This window comes from Lipomyces japonicus, assembly GCF_038497905.1.
Source record: "Lipomyces japonicus strain CBS 7319 unplaced genomic scaffold V1514scaffold_3, whole genome shotgun sequence".
Taxonomy (NCBI): domain Eukaryota; kingdom Fungi; phylum Ascomycota; class Lipomycetes; order Lipomycetales; family Lipomycetaceae; genus Lipomyces; species Lipomyces japonicus.
Window position 1 is genome coordinate 318,962 of NW_027117815.1, and position 22,681 is coordinate 341,642.

Consider the following 22,681-nt stretch of genomic DNA (forward strand, 5'->3'; position numbering starts at 1 on the left):
TTTTCTTGCCAACGCGTCGTTCTTAGCTCTACAAGGACCTTAGTTAGTGTCAGCGAGCGCGTTCAATTTGTCGTTTTTGGCCATCTACAAATTCCTAGTAAAAACATTTTATTATTTTATTACAAAGAGGCTGTGATCTTACTACAACGGCACGTGTGTAAATAGATATGATACACTCTCACCATTGTGCAGTCTTCGTATACTCTATATTAAATAGTTAGCAAAATGTAAGAAGCCGCCATGCCATGATGAAATTACTTGCCTCAGCCAGGGTGGGACTAACATCGATCGTCTCCAATTTTGGACATATTAATTTCTTGTCATCATGTGGTACGGTATTCGTGCAAACAACTTTTGTAAGCTTGCTGTCAGCGATTCGTTCGATGGCCTTGCCAGACAAGATGCCATGAATCACGATCGCAATCACGCTCACGGCGCCGTTCGACGTGAGCGTTTCGGCCGCCTTGACCAACGTGCCGCACGTGTCGGCCATGTCGTCCACCAAAATGGCAACCTTGCCGGAAACATCGCCGACCAAAACCATTCGCGAAACCTCGTTTGCCCGTTGCCGTTCCTTGTGAATCAGGGCAAAGTTGAGATCCAACCTGTCGGCCAACGCGGCCGCCCGCTTGGCACCGCCAGCGTCGGGTGACACGATGATTGCATTTTTGTAGTCGACGTTTTCACGAATGTATTTTAAAACTGAAGGTTCGCCGTAAAGATTGTCGACCGGCACGTTGAAAAACCCTTGAATCTGGGATGCGTGCAGATCCATGGTGATCACATGGTTGCAGCCCGCGGTCTGAAGCATGTTTGCCATCAGCTTGGCAGTAATTGGCGCACGAGATTTGTCCTTCTTGTCCTGCCTGGCGTATGGGAAGTTGGGAATAACCGCAGTGATTCGGCGAGCCGAGGCGGTCTTGCATGCGTTGATCATGATCAAAAGTTCCATCAGGTTGTCGTTTATTTCGCCACAGCCGGTCTGAAGAATAAAAACTAATCGCAGGTCAGAATCAGCTTGTTGATTGTACAAGAAAATATATTACCATCTTCATCACGAACAGACTCTCCAATCGTGACAGATGTTTCTTGATTCGAATACTGGAAAACTGCAATCTTTGCTAAATCAAGTCCTAGACTAAAACAAAAATAACGGAGCACAAAAGGAAACACAGCCTAAAGCTGTGAACCTTTTAAGTAGTTCGCTCCGCCAAATGTCAGTCAGGCAAATCAAATACGGCCAATTGCTATCTAAAAAAAAAGAAGGACAACTGACCGAAGACTGACTAACTTCGCAAGCTCCGGGTGCGAGTTACCAGCCAAAAGCTTTATCGAGTTTGAAGCCATATCCAACAAATAAACAAAACAGAAAAAAAAAAACTATTGAAAGCTAGAATTATAACAAGAGTAACCTTTGAAATATAGGAGAATTTCAAAAAAAAAAAAAAAGGTTTAAAAACTAGAAATGTGGCTTGATTATCAACTAGCTTCGCTTTGGCGAATTTCAATTTTTTTTTTTTTGATATTTTCTTGCTTCATGGAAATAAAGTTTAGAGTTTTTTGTTTCCCCACTGATACAAATAAATACTGATGAACATTTTACCGTCTTATATTAGTTTACACAAAATACATCATTGTAAATGCCTCTAGAGATGTATATTTTTTAAAAAAAAAAATTTTAGACATTAACCAACGAAATTCCAGGAGATCCCGGCACCGCGGATTCGGCATCCTTAGCATATGCGATCGGCACGTCTTCACCAGTAATGATATTCTTGCCCAACGCCGAATTTTCGCTGACCACGAACGCGTCAATGGAAACACTGCCAATCCCACGTTGCAAAATGGAAATGGCAGATTTGACCGTCTCGACTTCATCAAAATTTAATTTCCGGTTAAACACGACATCTGGTGATTCGCCTCCGCCGGTCAACCGATACTTGAGATGATTAACATATGGCATGGCACGTTTCATGTCACCAAGTTTCTGAACCTTCTTTGTAAGTTCAGTGTCAAATTTAAGTGTCAACTAAAAAAAATAAAAAAGAAACAAATTCTCCGTTAGACAATGATGACCAAAAAAAAAAAAGGTAAAACTCACGCTATCAAAAGCATCCTGAACAAGGTCCACATATTGATCTTGCCACTTAGGGAATTCAAGAGCAATGTAAAGAGTCAATTTAGTCGACTTCTTGGGATCGAACGTAACCGGCTTGCCCTTCTTTTGCTTCTTAATATTTGCTCCCTCGGTCTCACGAATTGATCGTGCAACATCACGAACATATTCGAGAGAAGCGGTAAGACCTTTATCTATCGGCTTGCTTGGCACCGGAAAAAGTGCCAACTGAATTGATTGCGGCTTCTTTAAAACGTCGGTCCAGATGTATTCGGCCCAGTGAGGAGCAATCGGCGTTAACAGCAACGCCTGTTGTTCAATATAACGTAAAACAAGGTCCCTGTGCATGCCAGTTTCAAACGACGTGGCTTCTCTGTAGTAATCCCGCGCAGCTTGGAAATCATACAAGCCGGTCTTTAAAGCAGCCTTGTACAGCGCACCGTCGTAATTCTTCCTTGTGTTTTCGACAAGCAAGTTCATCTCGTTTTCAAACGTTCGGTCCAAGAACGAATCCTTCGGCCCGGTTCTGAGTTGATCAATGTTCTTCACCTGATCTTCAGCCCATTCACGAGCAGTGTAAAGACGAAGAATCATTGCATTCGCATTGCTCTCGTCAAAGTTTGCATCTTCAAATGTATCTCCAGCATCGGCAAGCGCGATTCGGGACACGTCGGCACCAAACTTGTCGACAATGTCGTGCAATGTCAAGAAATTGCCGGTACTTTTTGACATTTTCTCGTTATTCAACAACAAGTGACCGTTGGCACGGATGCCTCGAGGCCAGTATTTCTTGGGGAAGATAGCAACGTGATTATACAAAAAGAACGTCAAATGATTGTTAATCAAATCCTTTCCAGAAACTCGAACGTCGAGCGGGTAAAAATATTCAAACTCGCGTCTCATTGCTCTCAACTTGTCCTCCGCAATAGTTGTAGACGCCGGATAATCGGAGCGAGTGAAAATATAATTCCAAACATCATCAGTAAACTCTTCAGCGGAAGCATTAGCCAAGCCCTTGGTCTTTCCGAAAATATCGGAATGCAAGTGGTGCGCGATCGTATAGTAAGCCATGTAAATGGTGGAGTCTGACAATGACTCGACCAAGTACTGCGGATCCCATGGCAAATGAGTGCCGAGACCATACGAACGAGCACAGGCCCAGTTGTTCAACCAACCAATAACATATTCAAATGCGTGCCTGCTTTCGGGAGAGTACGTGTTAATCTCTTTCAGCAGAGCCGAAGTTTCTTTTTTCCACGATTCATCACCATAATCCATGTACCATTGATCTTCCAACGAGACAATACATTCATCACCACTTCTGGAAATAACCAAGCCTTCAGGCTCGTTGTACGTGAACGCATCACCAGACGCAATCAAGTCAGCCTTGACCTTGTTTTTGGCAACCTCGACCTTGTCGCCCTTGTAATCACCAATAAGCATGATTCCTTGATAAAAAGCTTCCTTGTAAGCAATCTCCTTGGCCTTGGCCAACGCATCCTTGTCTTTCGGAGACTGGATCTTAAACTCCTTAACTAACGCAACCGCGGTCAAGTCGCCGTAGTTCGGAGTCGTAATGATGGGGACCGGTTCAAGACTGGCCCATTCCTTTTCGATATGGTAAAATTCAGGCTTCTTGACTAATTCTGAAACCGTGGCAAAATCATCAGGCGAGTCAGACGGCACTGACGTGACCACGCCGGTACCCTTGGAAGCAAGAATCGTGTCCATGGGTAGGACCCTGAGTTCGGGATAAATTGAAAGCGGCGCATGAATCTTGGCTCCGATAAGATCGGCACCAGAAATGCTGACCACTTTTCGGAATACTCCTCGTTCGGGGAAAATCTTTTGGTACGCCATGTTTTTGGCAGCACGTTCGGTGGTGATGTAGTATTCGGTTTCTGAAACCTGGTAAACACCATACGTAATCTTGGGGCTTACGAAACAGCAGGTTTGACCGTACATGGTCTCTGGCCTGAGAGTAGCAGCAACAAGACTAATTTTTTTGCCCTCGGGGTCGAACGCTGCTGCTTCCAGCGTGCTCTTGGCAGCCTCGGGCCATTCCAAAACCTGGATCTTAATGCCGGTGTACTCTTGCGGGTTAACACCTTCACCACTGGCTCGGTCATGGTCCATGCATGGCTGGCCGTCCTTGGCAGAATAGATTGTGTACCGAAGACCGAACTTGACCTTGTTCAACAACTTGAGCGTGTTCATTTGCCATCTGACAAAAGCATCATAATAAGGGTTAACATCAGTCGTGACCATGCTTCGTCTCCAATCGATCCTGGCACCGAACCGCTTGCAATCTTCTTCACAAAGTGGAGGGAAAAACTCGAGCCAATATTGCGGGTCGGCAAATTTTTTAACTTCTTGCCTTGGAATGTTAAGTTGCAACATGATTTCAAATTGATACTTGCCCCGTCCTTTCTTGGCAGCAGCTTTTGATTTTTTGGCCGTGAACTTGGTAGGATCGGTCTTTTCCTTTGGTTGTTGTTGCACCTGTTCAGCTTCCGTGTCATCGTCGGCAGGCACGTTTTCAAAGTTTTCACCAAACAATTCAATCTCCCGAGCAAGTTTATCAGCACAGGCCTTAATTTATTGTTAGCAAACCACGCCAAAACCGGAAAAGCAAAAACAAAAACCAAAAAAAAAAATCCCGGGTATACCTTTATTGGCATGCCGGTGCAGTGAAACCCGAGAGGGAACAACGCACGCTTGCCCAACATGCGCTCGTATCCGGTCCGAAACTCGACCTTACTCATGGTGAACGAATGACCAGCATGAAGCACGCCGTTCATGTAAGGGTAAGCCATGGTGCCAAAAAATTTGGGATAGCTTTCCCGCAACTCATCCGGATCGCTAATTGAAGTCTCTTGTGACGATGGCGGATTGATTTCGAATATTTTGTCATCTTGCCATCTTTGTTGAAATTTTTTTTCCGAAGCAATCAATGCATCACGTTTCTCAGTCTATAACCAAACATTTCCATTTATTAGTTTTTGCATCAACATGGGCAAAGCCAGCCATTGAGAACTCACGTTTTCCAATTTTAAGGTCTTCGCAGCTGCAGCTGCATCTGCTCCCACAGACATTTTTGATTTGCAATAAAATACGGATGTTGCCAAATTCAAGAAAAATATGATGTTAAGCTTTAAATCAAGTACTAATTCATTCGTGCATTAGATTTAAGCCATAATTTTTTTTTTCTGCCCTCGGGATATCGAAACCACTTTAAACGCGAGTTATCAATTTTATTAAAGTTGATATTTTGTTGCAAAACCTAAGTAGCAATGATATTTTTTTTAGCCTAAACCTGGTTTTTTTTGGCCGTATAAAAAAGACCAACTTTTTGTTCTTCAGCTTTTTTTTGTTTCTCTTCCTTTCCCATTTTCACTCATCATTGATTATGTTTTTCTATTGCATATTTAATAGTTTTTCTTTGGTGTAATTGTTCCATTATCTGGTATGTTTTTTTTTATTTTAATCTTCTTCAATCCGTCTGCAGGGGAAAAGAAAAAAAAAAGAGAAAAATATTGGCTTGAATGTCCTGATGAGAAAAAATGATTCACAGACCTGTACCAATTGCATTTTATAAAATAAATGCAATGTGCGGATACTCCATTATTGCCAATATCTGAATCATTAAAGTCAATGTTTTTTTTTTAAAAAAAAAGCCTATGAATTAAAGCGGTTTTGTTTTGTGTTTGAATGATTTACTAACTAGAATTTTTTTTTTCGTTTGCGATAGATTTTTTTTTTTTTTTTTTGCGTAAAACTTTTATCTTTTTATCATTAATGCAATTTATTTTCTCAATTATATCTATGTGTATGTACATCACGTAGTGTTATTACTGAGCAGCTGTTTGGTTTAAACCTCCTCCGTATTAACAATCGGTTCCGGCCTGGTCAAGAACACGATTTTCTTGCGAATGATCTCCACGATTTCCACTGCTGTGCCGTGCGGGTTTCCAGATTCGTCGTGGTCTTTTTGTTCTTGTTCTTGTTCGTGTTCATGATCATGATCATTTTTTTTCTGTTGAACCCGCTTGATTAAACCTAACGGAGGTTTTAAATCCACGATTGATCCTTCCATTCGTTGATGCCTGCCGATCCACAACCACACGGTCGAACCTTGAAACACTAACCTGCCAATTTCATGGACAGGTTCGTCATCATCATGATGATCACCGCCAGCGCCAGCACCAGACGTATGAATCGTGCCTTGGATTTCAATCAGGGCCAATCCAGACGGCGTCTGCAACACGGTCGGCAACGCTGCCGGTTGTTGCGACATCGAACCGCCGGCACGCATGGTTAGTTGGATGCTGGCAGTCGGCATGCTTGTTGGATCTTGTTATTGTAAATTCACGATTGATAAAAATGAAAATTCCATTTGGTTCATGTCCAAATTATCTGAATGCATTCAATGACTTGCATATATGAAAAAGAACGAACGCGATGGGCAAACCGCTACCCTTGAAATTTGGGAAAATGACGCGCCTCAGATATATATATATATACATGAACCGGCTACTAAACGCATAAAATGGTTATTTAATCATTATAAAGTAAATAAATAAATGAAGGCAGACGGCGTGTCATCGTTGGCAGCAAACCTGCAACGATTATTGCTGGCCCAATTCGTGCACAAGGAAGGTGATTCTTCGTTCCCGTTGATTTCGAAATCATTAGCTTCTCATCCGTTGCTTCGTGAATATGGAATTAAATCTTTAAATGATAAGGTATTGTCCAAATATGGGTGGTTTTTTTTTTAAAAAAAGATTTGGCTTTAACATGTGAGCAAACTGGTTCAAGGAATGTGAAGAGCTTTACAATACCATGCTTCAGTCTGAAGGCTTGCAACGGCAAGCTAGTTCGGGTATCGGAGCAGAAATTGAACGTACGTAACCGTTTTTTTTTGTTTTACGAATTTTATTAAAAATTATTATTATTATTATTATTATTATTAGCATCACCATCAGTAGTTAAGCTTACTGAGATATTACATGGCCGCTATCGCAAATTGTTGGTATCACAAATTCAGCAAGATGAAGAAAATTATCGGCAGTATTTACGTGAAATTGAAGAAATCGGTCACGGTCAATGGGACGGCCGGTTGCAAGATTTGGAAGCCATAATATCTCAACCGATTGGTATTGAGGAGGATGACGAGGATGACGAGGAGGACAAGGAGGACAAGGAGGACAAGGAGGACAAGGAGGACGAAGAGGAGGACGACAACGACGACAACGACGACAACGACGACAACGACGACAACGACGAAGAACCAGAAAAAGAACAAGAAAAAAAGGAGTACGAACCACGTTTACAAGGAAAACAAGATCAAAACCTACTTGAACAACGCAAGCAGCAACAACAAGAGGAACCTTCAGAACATTTGAAACCAATTCAACCAGACCAGTCAATCCAGGTATCAAACCTAGACGAACGTGAACCCGTCACGCAAATCACAATCACGCAAGATTCATTCAATAAATCCGCGTGCGGATCAACATTAGACGATCTTGAACTTCAAGATATCGTGACAGGCTTGCCCAAAACTGACTTGATCTCGAAACAAATTGATACGACGTCCGACTTGGAAAGATACGAGCATGATGATGAATCGAAGCACGGCATTGACCGATCAAGTCCGTTGTTAAATCAAGTTACCGGCTTGCATGATTCTTCTTTAAACGTGGAGGATTTATCCCAAGATCAGATTAATGATTCCACCTCGGTTCAACTGAACGACTCGACAATTTCGTTGTCGTTGGATGACCAGCAAGAACATGATCATGATAAGAACGATGGCGATGAACACATGCAAGATATTGCTGCCGTGAAATTAAATGCAGACACGTCACCAAAGCCGGGCCAAGCAGAACAAGGTCAAGAAATTCAGGACCATGTGAGCACAATCAAGCCACCAGTGGTAGCATCAGTCAATGATTCGACTGACCAGGAAGATGCCGAACGGACGATCTCACCTGAAGCGTTAGAATCTTCCATTCAGGCTCAACAATCATCAGACGGAAACGGCAAGTCATCTAATCAAGCAAACGCGGCCGACGTTGCCTTGCCGGGATTACAAGACGAAGAAATGCCGGATGTACAAGTTGCTGCCGTTGAACATCAGCACACGCAAGACGGCTCCACGCACAATGGAAGCACGACACTGCTCGAAGTTGCGGAACCAATAGTTCAGAATTCTGGTGATGATGAAATACTACCACTACAACAGGAAGAACAAGACCAGGAAGGAAGTCAACCGGACGAAGACGGACGGCAAGATCACTTGGTTACGCCCGAAAGACATGCAAGAACAAGCACGCGACTAGGTCGTCCACGAAAAAATGCAGAATTACAAGACAAACAAGAGCATGAACTAAGGCAAGAACATGAACATGAACATGAAAATGAAAATAAAGAAGAAGACGAAGAAGAAGAAGAAGAGGAAGAAGAAGAAACTACAAAAGATGAACATGATGTGGCGCACCGGACCCGGTCATCTCAACGCAAGCGAGGGTATTCAAACCTTGAATCATCACCTCAAGTAGAAGACAAAAGCAGTCCGGCAGCAACCGCAACCGCAACAGCAGCCACGACAACGACGGCCCGGGTGGCGAACCGCAAGTTTCAAGCACTAATCAACCCGTTGATCTCCAACATTTCTTCAAACCGGTCGGCATCTTTTTTCACGTCACCAGTAAACGAAAACGATGCGCCGAATTATTATCAATTAATTAGTCAACCAATGGACCTGCGCACGATTAAATCGATGGTTAAGGATGGCCGCATTCAAAATTCGGCCGAGTTTGAACGTGAGGTCATGAAGATGTTTGCAAACGCGGTCATGTACAACCGAACCGGTTCGGATATTTTTGAATGGAGCAAAGACATGCAACGAGAAACGGAAACGTTGGTTGCGGTTTTCAAGGGAGCCGAACGTCGAGGCGGTCAAAACTCAACCGGTCAATCACAGCAACATCAATCAGCCAACAATGGACCGGAGTCCAAAAGACGTAGAAAATTGGATAGTTGAGGTATAAATAAATATTACGAACGTTCATGATTTTGTACGTGTGAACCCAAAAGAGAAAAAGAAAAAAAAATCAAGTGCGAAAACAAATTATTTAAATTCGTGATAATTTTTTGATTGTTATGTACTAGACTACACCCATGTTTTTTGTTTTTTTTATTTTGATTAATCTAACACGGTCCCAAATTTTTACTTTCTGGCTTGCAACTTGCGAACGTAGAAAGCCAATTCTTCACCTTCAAGAATGTAACCATCAACACGGCCGCTCTGGCCAGGTCTGGAAGAAACGGCGGCGTAAAGTCTACCGGCACCGAACTGATGTTCAAGAGCAGGCTCGACCTTGGCATTGGCCTGTCTGGCAGCGAGCTTGCGTTGAAGCTTGGCCGACTTCTTGTCAGCAGCCTCGTCCTCACCGGCAACCTTCTTGCCAGCTTTCTTCTTGCCAAGGGTTTGGCCGTACTGGGCCTCGTACCATTGACGGAACGGGGTGGCATCAATCTGAACAATGGCGGACTTGGTCAACGTGTTGGTGCGGATAAGTTCGTTGTTGGAAGGATGGAACGCAACGTTCAAGATACGGGTCTTGCGGGCAATGCCTTCTGAACCCCATGAGTAATTGCCGGTCTCGATACGGAGGGCACGGAATTTCTGGTTGCCACCTCTGGTGCGGACAGAGTGAATACGCTTAGGTCCTAAGAGAAAGAATCAGCATGTGTTGTGTCGAATGAATGATTTTTTCAAAGAAATAAAAAAAAATAGAAAACATACCGATACGAGTGTTGGCGGGCTGACGGCCGAGCTCGAATTTCCGCTTCTTGCGGTAAGCAGCGAGTCTGGCACCGGTGTGCGAACGCTTGTGACGCGAATCTCTGGAGATACCCATGCTGAATTGCTCTACCGTGGAATGTTAGTTGACACAAAAAAATTGGTTTATAGATTCGATTGAAATCACTGCAACGCCAAACCGAGCAACGCTTGTCGTATAAAAAATAAATCTCAATCTGCAAATGACATGTATAATAATGGAATCTGGAGGGGGAGGGAAGGTGCAAAACGACCCTTGGAAATATAACGTACCTGATGTCGATGAGAGTTAGAGCCTGGGGTTGGTTGTTGGATGATGGCTTTGTTGAAGACTTGGACTTTTGCTGAGTTGTTGAAACTACTTCGCGTCGGACGCCAAAACCGACCCGTTTCTTGGTTGGATTTTGTGGCCGTGACTGCGTTTTGTGTTTGCCTGCCTTGTCAGAAGCCCTAAGTTGACTTTGTTGCTCGTCCGGGTAAGTAGGCATGTAGGGTTGACGTTGACGCCCCTAACCTCCGAGAGTTTGGCCACGAGCAACGTTAATTTGCAAGTCAAGAAGATTGCATTGAAAATCAGTCAAAGCACCGCCTGTGGTCCATGTAATCAAGACTCGGTTTTTATTTTTTTTTTTAAAAGATCACAGAATGAGCATCTACGATCAAGTTGAAATCGAAGACATGGTGTTTGATCCGGACTTGCAAACGTTTACTTATCCGTGCCCGTGTGGCGACAAGTTTCAAATCACAATCATGGACCTGCAAGACGGCCAAGACGTGGCCGTGTGCCCCAGTTGCTCGCTCATGATTCAAGTTATTTTTGAACCGGTATGGATGTTTACCATTGTACTCGAGTGCGGGGGTTGTTTTATTTTCGATGGGCTAACTTTGCAATAATTTATAGGATGACTTGGAACAACTCGTGCTCGAAGCAGTTCCTCAACCGGTTGCTGTGGCTGCATGAGCGGTTTGAAAAAAAAAAAAATAATAATAAAAAAGTTTTTGTTGATTTTATGGGTCGATTCATATCATGACTATTTATTTGTATAATAATTGTTTTTGTTTCTTGAGGAGTTCAATTTTGTTACGGAGTATTCTTTATTGGGTTTGGAATTGTACATATTATTGCATAGGAATTGCTAGTTCATGAGTTCATGAGTTCATCATCATAATGTATTCCCACTTGCGAGGTTTTTTTTTCCTTGTCGCGCGCCGCACGGGACGTGGGAATGGCGGGGCAAAGGTGATGATGATGATGAGATGCAAGACCTCATCAGTTTACATCTTCATAACAATATAGCCACGATATCCCGTACCAGTTCAAAATGAGCAATCGCGGCCGGCCGAGAACGGTGGCCACGCGGTCGTTAACGTTCACCTACCCTGGATCACGTCCGCATTGGACGTACGAGTCATGGCCGTTGCCGGTCGCACCCGGGCAGGTCCTGGTGCAAATATGTGCGTGCACGGTCACGCACACGGTCGACCTGAGCATTCTAAACACGCAATTATTATGGGCCAAGCCAGGCGAAAAGGGGTTCGGCCGAGATTTTGTTGGCAAGGTCGTGCAAGTTGGTGATCATCATGTTGCCGATTGGGCCGCAGGTGATGAGGTCATGGGCATATTTTATCATCCGGTACGAAAATCCCCTCGCGTCTTTTTGCAACCTTTAATTGATATAGATGCATTTTTGTAGTTTGGCGCAGGCACGCTGGCGTCGCACGTGCTTCTTGACCCGTCAACGGACGTCATGATTGCCAGGCCGGCCGGCCTGGCATCACTCGACGCGGCATCGTTCCCGTCCAGCTTGACGTTGGCATTGCAATGCCTTGGCCATGCCCGGCTGACCGCGGACTCGGCCGTGTGCGTGTTCGGCGGCATGACCCCGGTAGGCTCACTGGTGGCTCAACTGGCCAAGCACTTGTTTCACGTGCGCGCCGTGATTGCCACCGGTGATGACGAAGCCGCCACGACAGCGACGGCAGCGGACGAGATTGTGAATTACGATGCCGAACAGCAACAAAATGATGAGCACAATGTCGTGCAAGAATTAGTTCGCGCTGCTGGTGACCGCAAGTTTGATCTCGTGATTGACACGATCGGCGTGATTGACCAGTTCATGCCTCACATCACGGACCTGACCCCGGCCAAGACCGGATTCGTGGTTACCACAATCGATCGGGACAATTCGCACTCGGCATCTTCTTCTTCTTCTTCTTCATGGAGCAAATCATTAATCGGTGCCATTCGTGGACCCAGGTACGCGTTCGAAACTTTAAAGCCAAACCTGGGCATGCTTAAACTGGGCACGGATTTGATCGTGCAAGGAAAGATCAGCACAAAGATTGATCATTTGATTGGATGGGATGATTATCATCAAGCGTTTGAAATTCTCGAAAAAAACTGCAATCGCGGTCAAAGTGTTGTGATCAAGGTTGATGAATTTTAATCCCCAGCAAAGTAGTTCTATTATTTAATATACATGCAATCGTTATAATAACTCGAGTGAAATTTTCCAATCCTTATATCTGTTTGCCCGCATCGAATCAATTTCAATCAACCGATCAAGAATGCCAATCACGGATGAATCAACCGGCTTGCCTTCAAGCTGTGCCTTGAAAGTCTTCAACTGTGCCAACGAATGCAGGCACCCTGTTAAAATCATTATTAGTATTAGCCCCAAAAAAACGTGCGTTAGTCTCACGTACATTTCGAATCAGGTTCCAAATCAGCCAATTGTTGAACCGAATCAAGCTGATCATTAATTAATTCAATTTTTTCATTTACCGAAAGTTTCACGATTTCATCAGTTCCGGTTAGCAACCAATGATGATATAACCAAACACTTTGATCATCCGGATCAACATAGATTGCTTGCGTGATTAGATCAAGTTCGGATCGCAACAATTCCCTGCCGTTCACGACATTATGCTGCTGTTCAATTAACTTTGGTATTAACTTTGTACGATTATGCCATGCTGAAAAATTTGAAAAATTTTGCTTAATCTTGACCGTCGTGTAATCAAACTCGTCCCGCACCAATGATGATCCCGAACCGGGCGATGCGGATTCATCCCGTCCGGTTCGCTTGGCAACCACGTAACGACGGTAATGCCAGCCATGAAAATTTCGGGCATCGTATTCCAACAGCTTACTAACCAACCCCATTTCAACTTGCCAATTAGGAAACGGTGCGATGGCAAGGCACCATTGCCGATGATTCCAAATCCAATAACATTTTGGTGATTCGCGTAAGCGGTCAAACAAGAAAAAACATAATTCGTGATCAATAAATTTTTGCAATTCTTGAGGTGATTCAATTTTATCAAATTGTGCGGTCAATATTTGCCGACGAATGTTCCAAATCGTGTGATATTCTGGATTTTGTTTTAGCAACGTTGTGGTTAGTAATAACGCTTCCTTTGACGTGTCGTTTGAAGTTCGCTAATACCCAAACAAACAAAAAAAAAATATAAATTAAAATTAAGTCTGATGGAAAAAAAAAATTGTAATTTCCTTACCAGGTCAAGAACTTTGGCAACCAATGCATTGTATTCAATAATCTTGCCGGCTTCTTTCTTTCTTTTCGCTGCTTGCGCTTCAGCAGACGTGCGAACTCGTTTTACACTATGCTAACACAAAAGCGAAAAAAAAAAAAAAAATTAGAAACCACAACATGTAAACCTAACAACATGTAATTACCATTAAATCTGACTTGGAAATGTATTAATTACTCGTTGTAAAGACTTGGAAATGAGTTCAAGGGCTGCGGATATTTTGTATGGGGAGATGATAACGCAGCGTGCTGGATTACACGTAAACTCGGGCACGTGATTTGTTGTTACTAAACGATTATTAATTTTTCAATTATTAGTTAGTTAGCTAGTTGAACTGACTTGAAATTAAAACATTATTGATGTACATTGCAATATTTTTGAGAGTCACGAACATGGTGGGGATGTGCATGTTATCTGAACGGCTTTTCACAAGTAGCCATATATTGTTCGATAAATTTGTAATTGCGTTTTAAATAATTCGTCTTTGAAAATCTGAATGAGATATCCTGCACTACTTTAATTTTTTTTTGTTGTGAACGAGTGGAACCATGCGTGTTGCGTGCAGTGTTTGGACACTTATTATATGCAATTGGGACAGCACGCGCTAAGGACGTAAGGCAAATGAGAAGAACTGGGGTTGTAACGTTGAAATTTCTCAGATGATTTGGAAAACGGGTTACGCAGGAGCATGATTTATTTTGGTGAAAGCCGGGGCTTCACATTAGCACGTACCACTGGACGATAACAGTCTTGCATAACTTAAACGGTGGCAAGCTGAGCGTGCATGTTGAGGCATCGCCATTTGTTGTACTTGGAAGGCTGGTCTTCGGCCCAACATGTACAATACACAATATGTAAAATATCGGTCCAATTACGTGAGCCCGATAATTATAATGTCGTATACGTTGAATATTATTTTTTTATTTTTTTATTTATTTTTTACAATTTAAACGTGATTGGCAACGTGTTTTCGAGTTGAATTAATTCGACCTCGTCTTGCTTAACCCCGTTATGGTACATGATCATGGTCATGTCCAGCACGTCCCTGAGCGCGCTCGTGCCACCGTGCCAGACGGCAGCGTTGTACGTAACCGATTGACCACCGCGAGCAATAAATGCCTTGACCGTTTTCAAATCCGGCAAGTTATCTAAATAAATAAAAATAAAAAAAAATATTACAGTTAAAGTCAAAACTCCACACAGTTTTTTTTTTTTTTTTTTTTCTCACCTTTATCGTTTTCAGCCACGACGACGAGGAACGCAGGTTCATACTTGTCAACTCCAAGTGGGAAAAAAGTTTGACTGGTATAAGGATGTCGTTCCAAATTTGCCGGATGGTACGTACCGTGACTCAGGTTCAACCCCTTTTGAGGTGCGAACCTTTGCAAGTTCACGGTCAACGGTGCCACCGTGTTGTTTGGTGACCGGTCATATTCATTTTTAAACACGGCAATGTCATCATACCTGGACGACAATCCGGTAGTCCCAGGAATAACCGCCGATGCTTGATGATCAGCTGAGATCACGAAGCCGAACTTGGCAAACGCTTGCGGCGTTAATTCCTCAGCCTCGACAGGTTGGCCTTCAAATATAAGACTGGTGACGGTCATGATTTATAATAATTTGAAAAAATAATAATAATAATAATTTGGTGTATAGAGTGAATTCAATTGTATAGAGTGAATTCAATTGAAGAGAAATAAAAAGACGACAGAAAATGTGAAACGTAGTCAAGGCGGGTATAATGGCAATTGATCATGGCTGACGTAATTAGCTGATATATCCCCCCCCCACACGTAAAAGCAAAGTTGTGGGAGGCACCGGAGATTCTTATCGGGCTATCTGGTGCATTCAGGAGAAAAAGTTGCAAAAATTATCCGTGCTTGCGGGCGCCCCACAATTCCTTCTCCCCCCATGCTTTGGCAAACACGATTCCGCATTTATCCACCCACAATTTACAAATAACTTATATGTGGGGGGGGGGGGGGGGGTCACTCGGAATTTCCACTTCAATCGGACAATCAGCCGATCAACACTCGGATATGCCTACAGTGTTTACAGTGTCTAATTAATATGAGCAAACTTATTTCGAATTTACGTGGCATGACGGAAGTAATCAAAATGATTGATGCAAATTCATTCATACTATATACAAAACTAATTTAAAAAACCCAACCCATACCAAAACACAACAACAAAAAAAAAAAATCACGAATGCTACAAAAGTGCAAATCAATGATAAATATGATACCATTCAAATGTCGTTATAAAAACAAAAAAAATTTATTTCTTGTTGTATGAAACGTCTTCTAAATGATCTTCAGCATCCGCTTTGGCTGCTGATAATTGACGTTCCAATTCGATCGTGGCATCGTGATTAACCGCAATCGGTCTCGTAAGATGCCATTGATTGCGTGGCATGAAAAATCCGGTTGAAAATACTTGATCCATATGTTCGAGTGCGACTCCGGAAGTTTCTCGTAATACCAAAAACACAAAAACGGCAATGACAAGGTTAAAAATGCCAAACATGAGAAACGTTCGCCATCCGATATTTTGAATAGCCAACGGCACGATTCTTGAAATGCAGTAATTGAACGCCCATTGAGTAGCCAGACCCATGGCAACACAGTATTCTCGAATCCGGTTGGGATAAATTTCCGACACGTATGTGAACGGGATCGGGCCCCACGACATTGAATAAGAAACGCAAAACAAGTAAATCATGACAATCATGGCCACGGAAGATGACGATGGCGAATCAGCACCGGCCGCGGGGGGCTTTGCAACCAAAGTAAATCCAACCACCAACATGGTCGCCGACATGGCCAACGCGCCGATAAACAACGGCAAGCGACGACCGGCACGTTCAGCCAAGAAAAGTAAAAACAACATTGAAAAAACTGTCTTGACAATTCCATAAACACCGGTAGCAAATAACGAAGAAGAAGTACCCGTCAATCCCAAAGTATTAAACAACAACGGCGCGTAATAAGTCAACGCGTTCGTTCCCGAAAATTGTTGCGCCACCATGACCGTGAATCCAATCAAGACCCGCATGCGGTACTGCGGAGCCAAAATTTCTTTAATCGTAACACCATGAGACAATTTTGCTTCTTCATCAGTGTTAAAACAAATGTCTTGAAATTCTTGTTGCAATTCAGCATCTTCAGCATGAGCCATGCGGATGTAGCACAAATTGTCAAGACCTTTGTCGCGACGGCCGACCTTGATAAGCCACCGGGGAGATTCGCGAATGAAAATAGCACCGACAAATAATAAAGCACCAGGAACAAGTTGAAGACCCATCGGAACTCTCCACTGCAAATGTCCCGCTTCGGACAAGCCTTGCTCGCAACCGTAGTCAACCCAGTAAGAAACCATGATGCCAAAGAAAATCGAGAAACCATAAGCCGTTCCAAGACGGCCACGAAGATTGCGCGGTGCAACTTCGGACAGGTAAATTGGAGTCAACATGGACGCGCCACCAACGCCAAAGCCAGAAATTGCCCGGCCAGCGTACAACAATCCCAAGTGACCAGTGGTAACGACCTGCAAGATTGCACCAATGTTGAAAATAAGTGACGCCAAAGCCATGCCCCAACGACGTCCAAATTTTGCCGTGAAGAATGCCATGAAAATGGTGCCAAAAAAGCAACCAGCTTGCAATGTGGCGACAATGTTGCCCTTGACGTTGGCCATGTTGCCAGAATTCATGCCAAAGTCACGTTGGAAAGAATGAATCTGAGTAGCCGAACCGATGAAGCCAGTGTCGTAACCAAACAACAGGCCACCGACACAAGAGGTCATGGCGGTGAGGTAAATTCTGTAATTGAACCCCATTGAATTAATGTGTAGCGTAACGCGAGTTGTAAAAAAGATGCAAAGAAAAAATTGAAAATTAAAAGGAACAAAAGCGGCAGATCCGGGGAAATATATAGTCACCCGGGCAAGGCAACATGGGACCAACTACAACAACAACAACAACAAAAAAAAAGAAAACGTGGAGATTCCGGGGTAATAGTGCACGACGCATATGCGGAGGGCAAAAATCGCAATGCCGTGGGGGGCAGCGGTGGGAGGTCGGCCCACTTATGAGCAATATTCCGGCGTGGGGTGGCGAGCAGGTGATTTGTGCCGTGGGGGGTGTGGGGGAACGGGAATGCGGAAAGCGGAAGGCGAAAAGAGCGGAGGTTCGGTCACGCGTGTGGGCATGGAACATGAATATATGCATAGGCATGCATGCATGCGATTTTTGTGTAATATTAAACAAATTTATATTTTTTTTTAACATTTTTTTTTTATTATTAAAAAAAACATTCTTAATTTTTCGAGCCAACAAATACATCTAATTCTAATTCATTAATCTTTTATTTAATTCAGTATTCTATTACTAATTTAAGTTTTAAACCAATAACTTTTTAAAGTATTTTTATAAAACCTTGTTCCTATATTTTCCATGAAAGTATATAATTTGAATTTAGTAAAGAGAGTTTCTATAAACTCCTTTTGTTTATAACCTTGTTCAAATTTTAAAAAAAATTATATAGATAAAAATAATAATAAAAAATTAGTGTTTTTTTTGTTTTTCTTTTTTTTCTGTTTTTTCTGTTTTTTTTTTGTTTTTATTTTTTATTTTTTTTCTATATTAAGGAGATTTCTCGAGTTTGCTTATTCTATTTTTATTTTAAAAATTTCTATAATTTTATATTTTCCTATTTAATAAATTTTTATCTTTTAAACTTTCGTATAATTTTATTGGATTGTAATTAGATTTTTTTTGTTTTTTCTGTTTCAGCTTCAATTATGATTATTTCTTTTTAATCTTGCCAATATTTAGATGTTTTAGCTATTCCTTTTAATTTTCTATTGTTATTTTTGATTATTTTTTTTTACTATCGTTTTTTTTTTCTAATATGGGCTTTCGTGGAAAGATTTTGTCCCTTTTGTTGAAAAAGGCCTTTATCTCAATGGTAGAGAAATTAATTGCGCCTTGAAAGATAAATTCTCATTACTATTTTATGGTTATTATATTAATCTTTACTCCTGTAAATAAAATTAGTGATTTAGTTCATGAAGCACCTGATTGTTTATTTTCAAGTTTACAACCCCCATGCGGGGGTGATGGATTTCAATCATTACCCCTACGTAATTATAACTCCGCATGTTACATCATGACTGAGAATTACAAATTACACAAGTGCCGTGTGCCTTATTATTTTGCAAGGCTATGTGGCTTAGGGTTATTTTTGGTGAAATTTTGTTTGCTCCTTGCTATTTCTTGTGCCAATATTACATTACGTAGCATGGCTAAGCCTATAGGTAAATTAGTAATTGTATTATAGTATACGGAAGTAATCGCATTTAGGTATATAGCGCCGCTTGTATAAAAAAATAAAAATCAAGGAAAACATTGCTCTTCAGTAATAATACGTTATGTAACCTGGGTAGCCAGCCATAGCCGGTTCTTGATAAGAGATCAAGACGCAGGATACATTAGTATATATCCTTTAGGGGTGGACACGATATTCGAATATTCGATAGTCATATACGAATACAATACTATATACATACGAAGAAAGAAATTGATTATTCCAATTAGTCGCATAGTCAGCACGTGACTCTACGTTTGTAAACAACCAACCATGTTTGCCAGATTTGCAAACAGAAATTTTTAGTGATTGTCAGGGTAAACTATTTTACGCTATATCTAAATAGGAAAAACGAATATGTACTAGTTTTTCAGATAAAACCAACTATAGTATACGAATAATGGAAAAAGTTGACTGGTACGTACCGTGTTCGTGTCCACCCCTAACCTTATCAATCTTGCAATCTGCGTGGTCGGTTGATTAATTGATTGATTTATTTTTTATTTGACGGAGCCTATAAGGCTCGATGTACTAGGCACATACGCCAACGTCAGGTCTATATGCTTCACAAAATACTGTAAAAGCAACAACATGCAAAAAACGGTGCCTTTTCAGTACAAGCTCCAATAGACAGTTAAAACAGAAACCATGCCGAACATTCTCCGGGTTTCCTGTACGTAGTGCAAGGGCATTCATCACCCTGGGAGGAGAAGTGGACTTGACTAGAGAAAATGTTCAGTGACCTACTATTTGCTGCTCATGATCACAATGAACAGGAATTGTGGCACCGTGTTTAAATGTGGTTGCTCTACATGTATCCTTACCAGTATGTGCAACAGTAAACGCCCATCTTCTAAATAGACTGTACGTACTACTTACAGTTGCCCTGGCAAAAGAGGCATTTTATGTTGTTGTTTTTTCATGCACGTCCATTGCTACGAATGCGCCTTTTAGGTAAGACTATTTTGTGTGCCACATAAATTGCATAAATAAAACGATTGCAACAAAGATTGCGGTTTGTGATTTGGTCATCTTTTTATAAATAAAAATATACGTGAAGCCTTGGTTTGAAAGGCATAATGAAATGAATGGCATGAGTAAGCATGAAATTAGTGTTTAGCTGCGCTTGCGTTTAAGCAACATGAAACCTTGATTATTTTTCCAAGCTCTCGCGTGGCAGGCCAACTTCCAAACTCCGAGTTCCGGTCCGGCACGTTTCATGCATGCCAACGCCTATGGCCGGAACACGCGAATATTGGCATTTTGCCTACTGGTAAACGATTACGTTGTTTGGGATCGCATTCGTTTGAGCTCAAAAGTGGCATGTACTACGTCCATCAATGGCTCGTTAAAGTTTCTCCGCGGCTGGCAAGCAAATGTAGCGTGACTCGACTTTGACCCCGGATCCTCAGCCGGGTAAAGCCCCTTATTGCTGCTTGCTGTGACATCATACATATGCATATCCAGATGGACAAGGCACAACCCAAACCTCCTCGTGCCCCTTGTGCGCTCATTCAGCTTCAAAAAGCTCGTTTCTTTTATAATTTTTTTTTTTTTAAATTAATGCATAAGCTAAATAGATATTGCATGTATGTACATTATTTAGTGATATTTGTTAAATCTATTTGTAAAAAAAAAAAAAAATTTCACGCTAATAATCCATCGTGGATGTGCGGTGGCGAAAGCAAAGTTTAAATCCCGGAATGCATATGACCATCACAACCCCGGACCATCTTCGGGTCACGGATCCCAGTCACTTTAGCATTATTGTACATATATGGTAGGACGACATGGCCAGTCGTGCTTGTAGCGGTTAAAAAAAAAACTCAAACTAATGATGGCTTTTCTTTTGCACCGCTGGCATATATAATGACCCGATGTTTCCCCCCTTTCCCCGTGTATATTCTGGGGTTTGATTTTGCTTCTTTTAAAAACGTAAACATATCACATATGATCACGTTAATCAATCATGCTTAAAGTATATAATCCTTACCTGGTGGCCTTGTCAGCCACGATCGGCGGCATGTTGTTCGGTTTCGACATTTCGTCCGTGTCTGCGTTTGTGGACGATGCCGCGTACCGGAAATTTTTCAACTACCCTAGTTCACTCCGTCAAGGCGGCATTACTGCTTCCATGGCCGGTGGCTCTTTTTGTTCGTCCTTGGTTGCCGGTTTTATCTCTGACCGTATCGGCAGGTAATTCTTTACCCCCCTCCAATTCAGACGTGTGTATATAAATGCTAATTCGTATTGCAACTGTAGAAAATATAGTATCCAACTCGGCGCCATCATCTGGGTCATTGGTGCTGCCGTTCAATGCTCAGTGCAAAACGTGGCCCAGCTAATTGTTGGCCGATTTATCGGTGGCCTGGCCATCGGCATTTGCTCGTCCCAGGTGCCCGTATACCTGGCCGAGTTGTCGCCCAAACGCATCCGCGGCCGGCTCGTCGGATTGTTTCAATGGGCCGTCACGTGGGGCATCATGATCATGTTTTACATCTCGTACGGATGCACGTTCTTGAACGGGCCCGAATCTTTCCGCTTAGCTTGGGGTTTGCAAATGGTACCGGGCGCGCTTCTGTTTAGCACGTTGCTTGTGTTCCCTGAATCACCGCGTTGGTTGGCGTCGCATGACCGGTGGGAGGAAGCGGTCGAAGTTATCCGTCACGTGCAAGGCGATGGCAGTAATAATGACTCTGACGACGTGAAACTTGAAATTCAAGAAATTCAAGAAGCAGTCAGGATCGATCGCTTGTCGGCCGATGTCACGTTGTGGGACTTGTTTAAAAAAGGTTCCCGCTTGCGCACGTTCACCGGATCCATGGTGCAAATCTGGCAGCAGCTAACCGGCATGAACGTGATGATGTATTATGTGGTTTACACGTTTGCCATGGCCGGATATCAAGGCAATGCCGGGTTGGTGTCGTCATCGATTCAATACGTGATCAACGTGGTCATGACCGTACCGGCCTTGTTGTTTATTGACTCCTGGGGCAGGCGTCCATTATTGATTTATTGCGCAATCATCATGGCAGTTTGGTTATTTGCCGTATCAGGCTTGATGGCAAGTTATGGCCATTGGGTGCCCGAAGTAAACGGCAACACAAACATCCGGTGGATCGTTCCCGACAACAAGGCAGCAAAAGCCGTAATTGCGTGCAACTACTTGTTCGTGGCCACGTTTGCCACGTCATGGGGTCCCGGAATTTGGATCTATGTGTCAGAAATTTTCCCCATGAAGCAACGAGCCATTGCCAACGGCTGGTGCGGTGCCTGGAATTGGATCTTTAACTTTGCGCTCGCCATGTTTACGCCGTCCGGGTTTCAAAACATTCAATGGAAAACTTACATTATTTATGCAGTTTTTTGCATCGTCATGTCAATATTTATCTTTTTTTTCTGTCCCGAGACTAAAGGTCGAACATTAGAAGAGGTCGACATTATCTGGGCTGAACATATCAAGCCTTGGAGGTCGGCAAACGTTGACGTGACGCATTTGGCCACGGCACGGGATCTGATCTCTGATGAAAAGCCAAACGCGTCAGCTCAGATCGATCATCATGAAAATCTTGCTCAAGAACCGGCCACGAAAGAAACGGTCTAAAGGTTTTTTTGTTTTGTTAAATATTTGCTTTAATATATTTTGCTACCATATAATAATAAGCAGTACATACCCACAAAACTCCCAAACATGCAAAACCGTATCGTAATTTCCCAAAAAAAAAAATAATAAAATAAGATCGAATAAATTAAAACTGCATTAGATGTTACGGATCTTAATGAGTCGTG

The 22,681-nt window shown here is 42.5% G+C and overlaps 11 protein-coding genes across 11 annotated transcripts; 4 read left to right on the forward strand and 7 right to left on the reverse strand.

The window, feature by feature from the left end:
* Window positions 1-91: 91 nt before the first annotated feature.
* V1514DRAFT_324711 (phosphoribosyltransferase-like protein) lies at window positions 92-1,468 on the reverse strand. The gene is made up of 4 exons (XM_066926480.1): window positions 1,277-1,468; window positions 1,047-1,138; window positions 263-996; window positions 92-204 (listed from the first exon to the last, which is right to left on the reverse strand). Exons 1-4 carry the CDS (start codon window positions 1,345-1,347, stop codon window positions 142-144), a joined length of 960 nt encoding a protein of 319 aa, XP_066785765.1. The 5' UTR covers window positions 1,348-1,468; the 3' UTR covers window positions 92-141.
* A 113-nt stretch (window positions 1,469-1,581) lies between these two features.
* Window positions 1,582-5,297, reverse strand: V1514DRAFT_361632 (uncharacterized protein). Its single transcript, XM_066929714.1, has 4 exons — window positions 5,158-5,297; window positions 4,786-5,088; window positions 2,102-4,708; window positions 1,582-2,029 (listed from the first exon to the last, which is right to left on the reverse strand). The coding sequence occupies exons 1-4, from the start codon at window positions 5,209-5,211 to the stop codon at window positions 1,679-1,681; spliced, it is 3,315 nt and encodes a 1,104-aa protein (XP_066785766.1). The 5' UTR covers window positions 5,212-5,297; the 3' UTR covers window positions 1,582-1,678.
* Window positions 5,298-5,909: 612 nt separating this feature from the next.
* V1514DRAFT_324716 (chromosome transmission fidelity protein 8) lies at window positions 5,910-6,735 on the reverse strand. Its single transcript, XM_066926481.1, has one exon. It carries the CDS (start codon window positions 6,456-6,458, stop codon window positions 5,988-5,990), a length of 471 nt encoding a protein of 156 aa, XP_066785767.1. The 5' UTR covers window positions 6,459-6,735; the 3' UTR covers window positions 5,910-5,987.
* A 223-nt stretch (window positions 6,736-6,958) lies between these two features.
* On the forward strand, window positions 6,959-9,164 carry V1514DRAFT_340601 (uncharacterized protein; the record flags this gene model as incomplete). Its single annotated transcript, XM_066929029.1, has 2 exons — window positions 6,959-7,019; window positions 7,090-9,164. The coding sequence occupies 2 exons, from the start codon at window positions 6,959-6,961 to the stop codon at window positions 9,162-9,164; spliced, it is 2,136 nt and encodes a 711-aa protein (XP_066785768.1).
* Window positions 9,165-9,234: 70 nt separating this feature from the next.
* V1514DRAFT_324719 (40S ribosomal protein eS8) lies at window positions 9,235-10,345 on the reverse strand. The gene is made up of 2 exons (XM_066926482.1): window positions 9,930-10,345; window positions 9,235-9,853 (listed from the first exon to the last, which is right to left on the reverse strand). The coding sequence occupies exons 1-2, from the start codon at window positions 10,042-10,044 to the stop codon at window positions 9,351-9,353; spliced, it is 618 nt and encodes a 205-aa protein (XP_066785769.1). The 5' UTR covers window positions 10,045-10,345; the 3' UTR covers window positions 9,235-9,350.
* A 265-nt stretch (window positions 10,346-10,610) lies between these two features.
* Window positions 10,611-10,926, forward strand: V1514DRAFT_345958 (uncharacterized protein; the record flags this gene model as incomplete). The annotated part of the gene is made up of 2 exons (XM_066929246.1): window positions 10,611-10,790; window positions 10,867-10,926. The coding sequence occupies 2 exons, from the start codon at window positions 10,611-10,613 to the stop codon at window positions 10,924-10,926; spliced, it is 240 nt and encodes a 79-aa protein (XP_066785770.1).
* Window positions 10,909-12,538, forward strand: V1514DRAFT_119589 (uncharacterized protein). The gene is made up of 2 exons (XM_066924415.1): window positions 10,909-11,599; window positions 11,660-12,538. Exons 1-2 carry the CDS (start codon window positions 11,288-11,290, stop codon window positions 12,410-12,412), a joined length of 1,065 nt encoding a protein of 354 aa, XP_066785771.1. The 5' UTR covers window positions 10,909-11,287; the 3' UTR covers window positions 12,413-12,538.
* Window positions 12,455-13,668, reverse strand: V1514DRAFT_317745 (uncharacterized protein; the record flags this gene model as incomplete). Its single annotated transcript, XM_066925854.1, has 4 exons — window positions 12,455-12,615; window positions 12,672-13,407; window positions 13,485-13,595; window positions 13,666-13,668. The coding sequence occupies 4 exons, from the start codon at window positions 13,666-13,668 to the stop codon at window positions 12,455-12,457; spliced, it is 1,011 nt and encodes a 336-aa protein (XP_066785772.1).
* Window positions 13,669-14,419: 751 nt separating this feature from the next.
* On the reverse strand, window positions 14,420-15,242 carry V1514DRAFT_324728 (ureidoglycolate hydrolase). The gene is made up of 2 exons (XM_066926483.1): window positions 14,749-15,242; window positions 14,420-14,668 (listed from the first exon to the last, which is right to left on the reverse strand). The coding sequence occupies exons 1-2, from the start codon at window positions 15,128-15,130 to the stop codon at window positions 14,460-14,462; spliced, it is 591 nt and encodes a 196-aa protein (XP_066785773.1). The 5' UTR covers window positions 15,131-15,242; the 3' UTR covers window positions 14,420-14,459.
* A 396-nt stretch (window positions 15,243-15,638) lies between these two features.
* Window positions 15,639-17,583, reverse strand: V1514DRAFT_324729 (general substrate transporter). Its single transcript, XM_066926484.1, has one exon. It carries the CDS (start codon window positions 17,361-17,363, stop codon window positions 15,804-15,806), a length of 1,560 nt encoding a protein of 519 aa, XP_066785774.1. The 5' UTR covers window positions 17,364-17,583; the 3' UTR covers window positions 15,639-15,803.
* Window positions 17,584-20,733: 3,150 nt separating this feature from the next.
* Window positions 20,734-22,540, forward strand: V1514DRAFT_324734 (general substrate transporter). Its single transcript, XM_066926485.1, has 2 exons — window positions 20,734-21,088; window positions 21,155-22,540. Exons 1-2 carry the CDS (start codon window positions 20,862-20,864, stop codon window positions 22,494-22,496), a joined length of 1,569 nt encoding a protein of 522 aa, XP_066785775.1. The 5' UTR covers window positions 20,734-20,861; the 3' UTR covers window positions 22,497-22,540.
* Window positions 22,541-22,681: the final 141 nt, after the last annotated feature.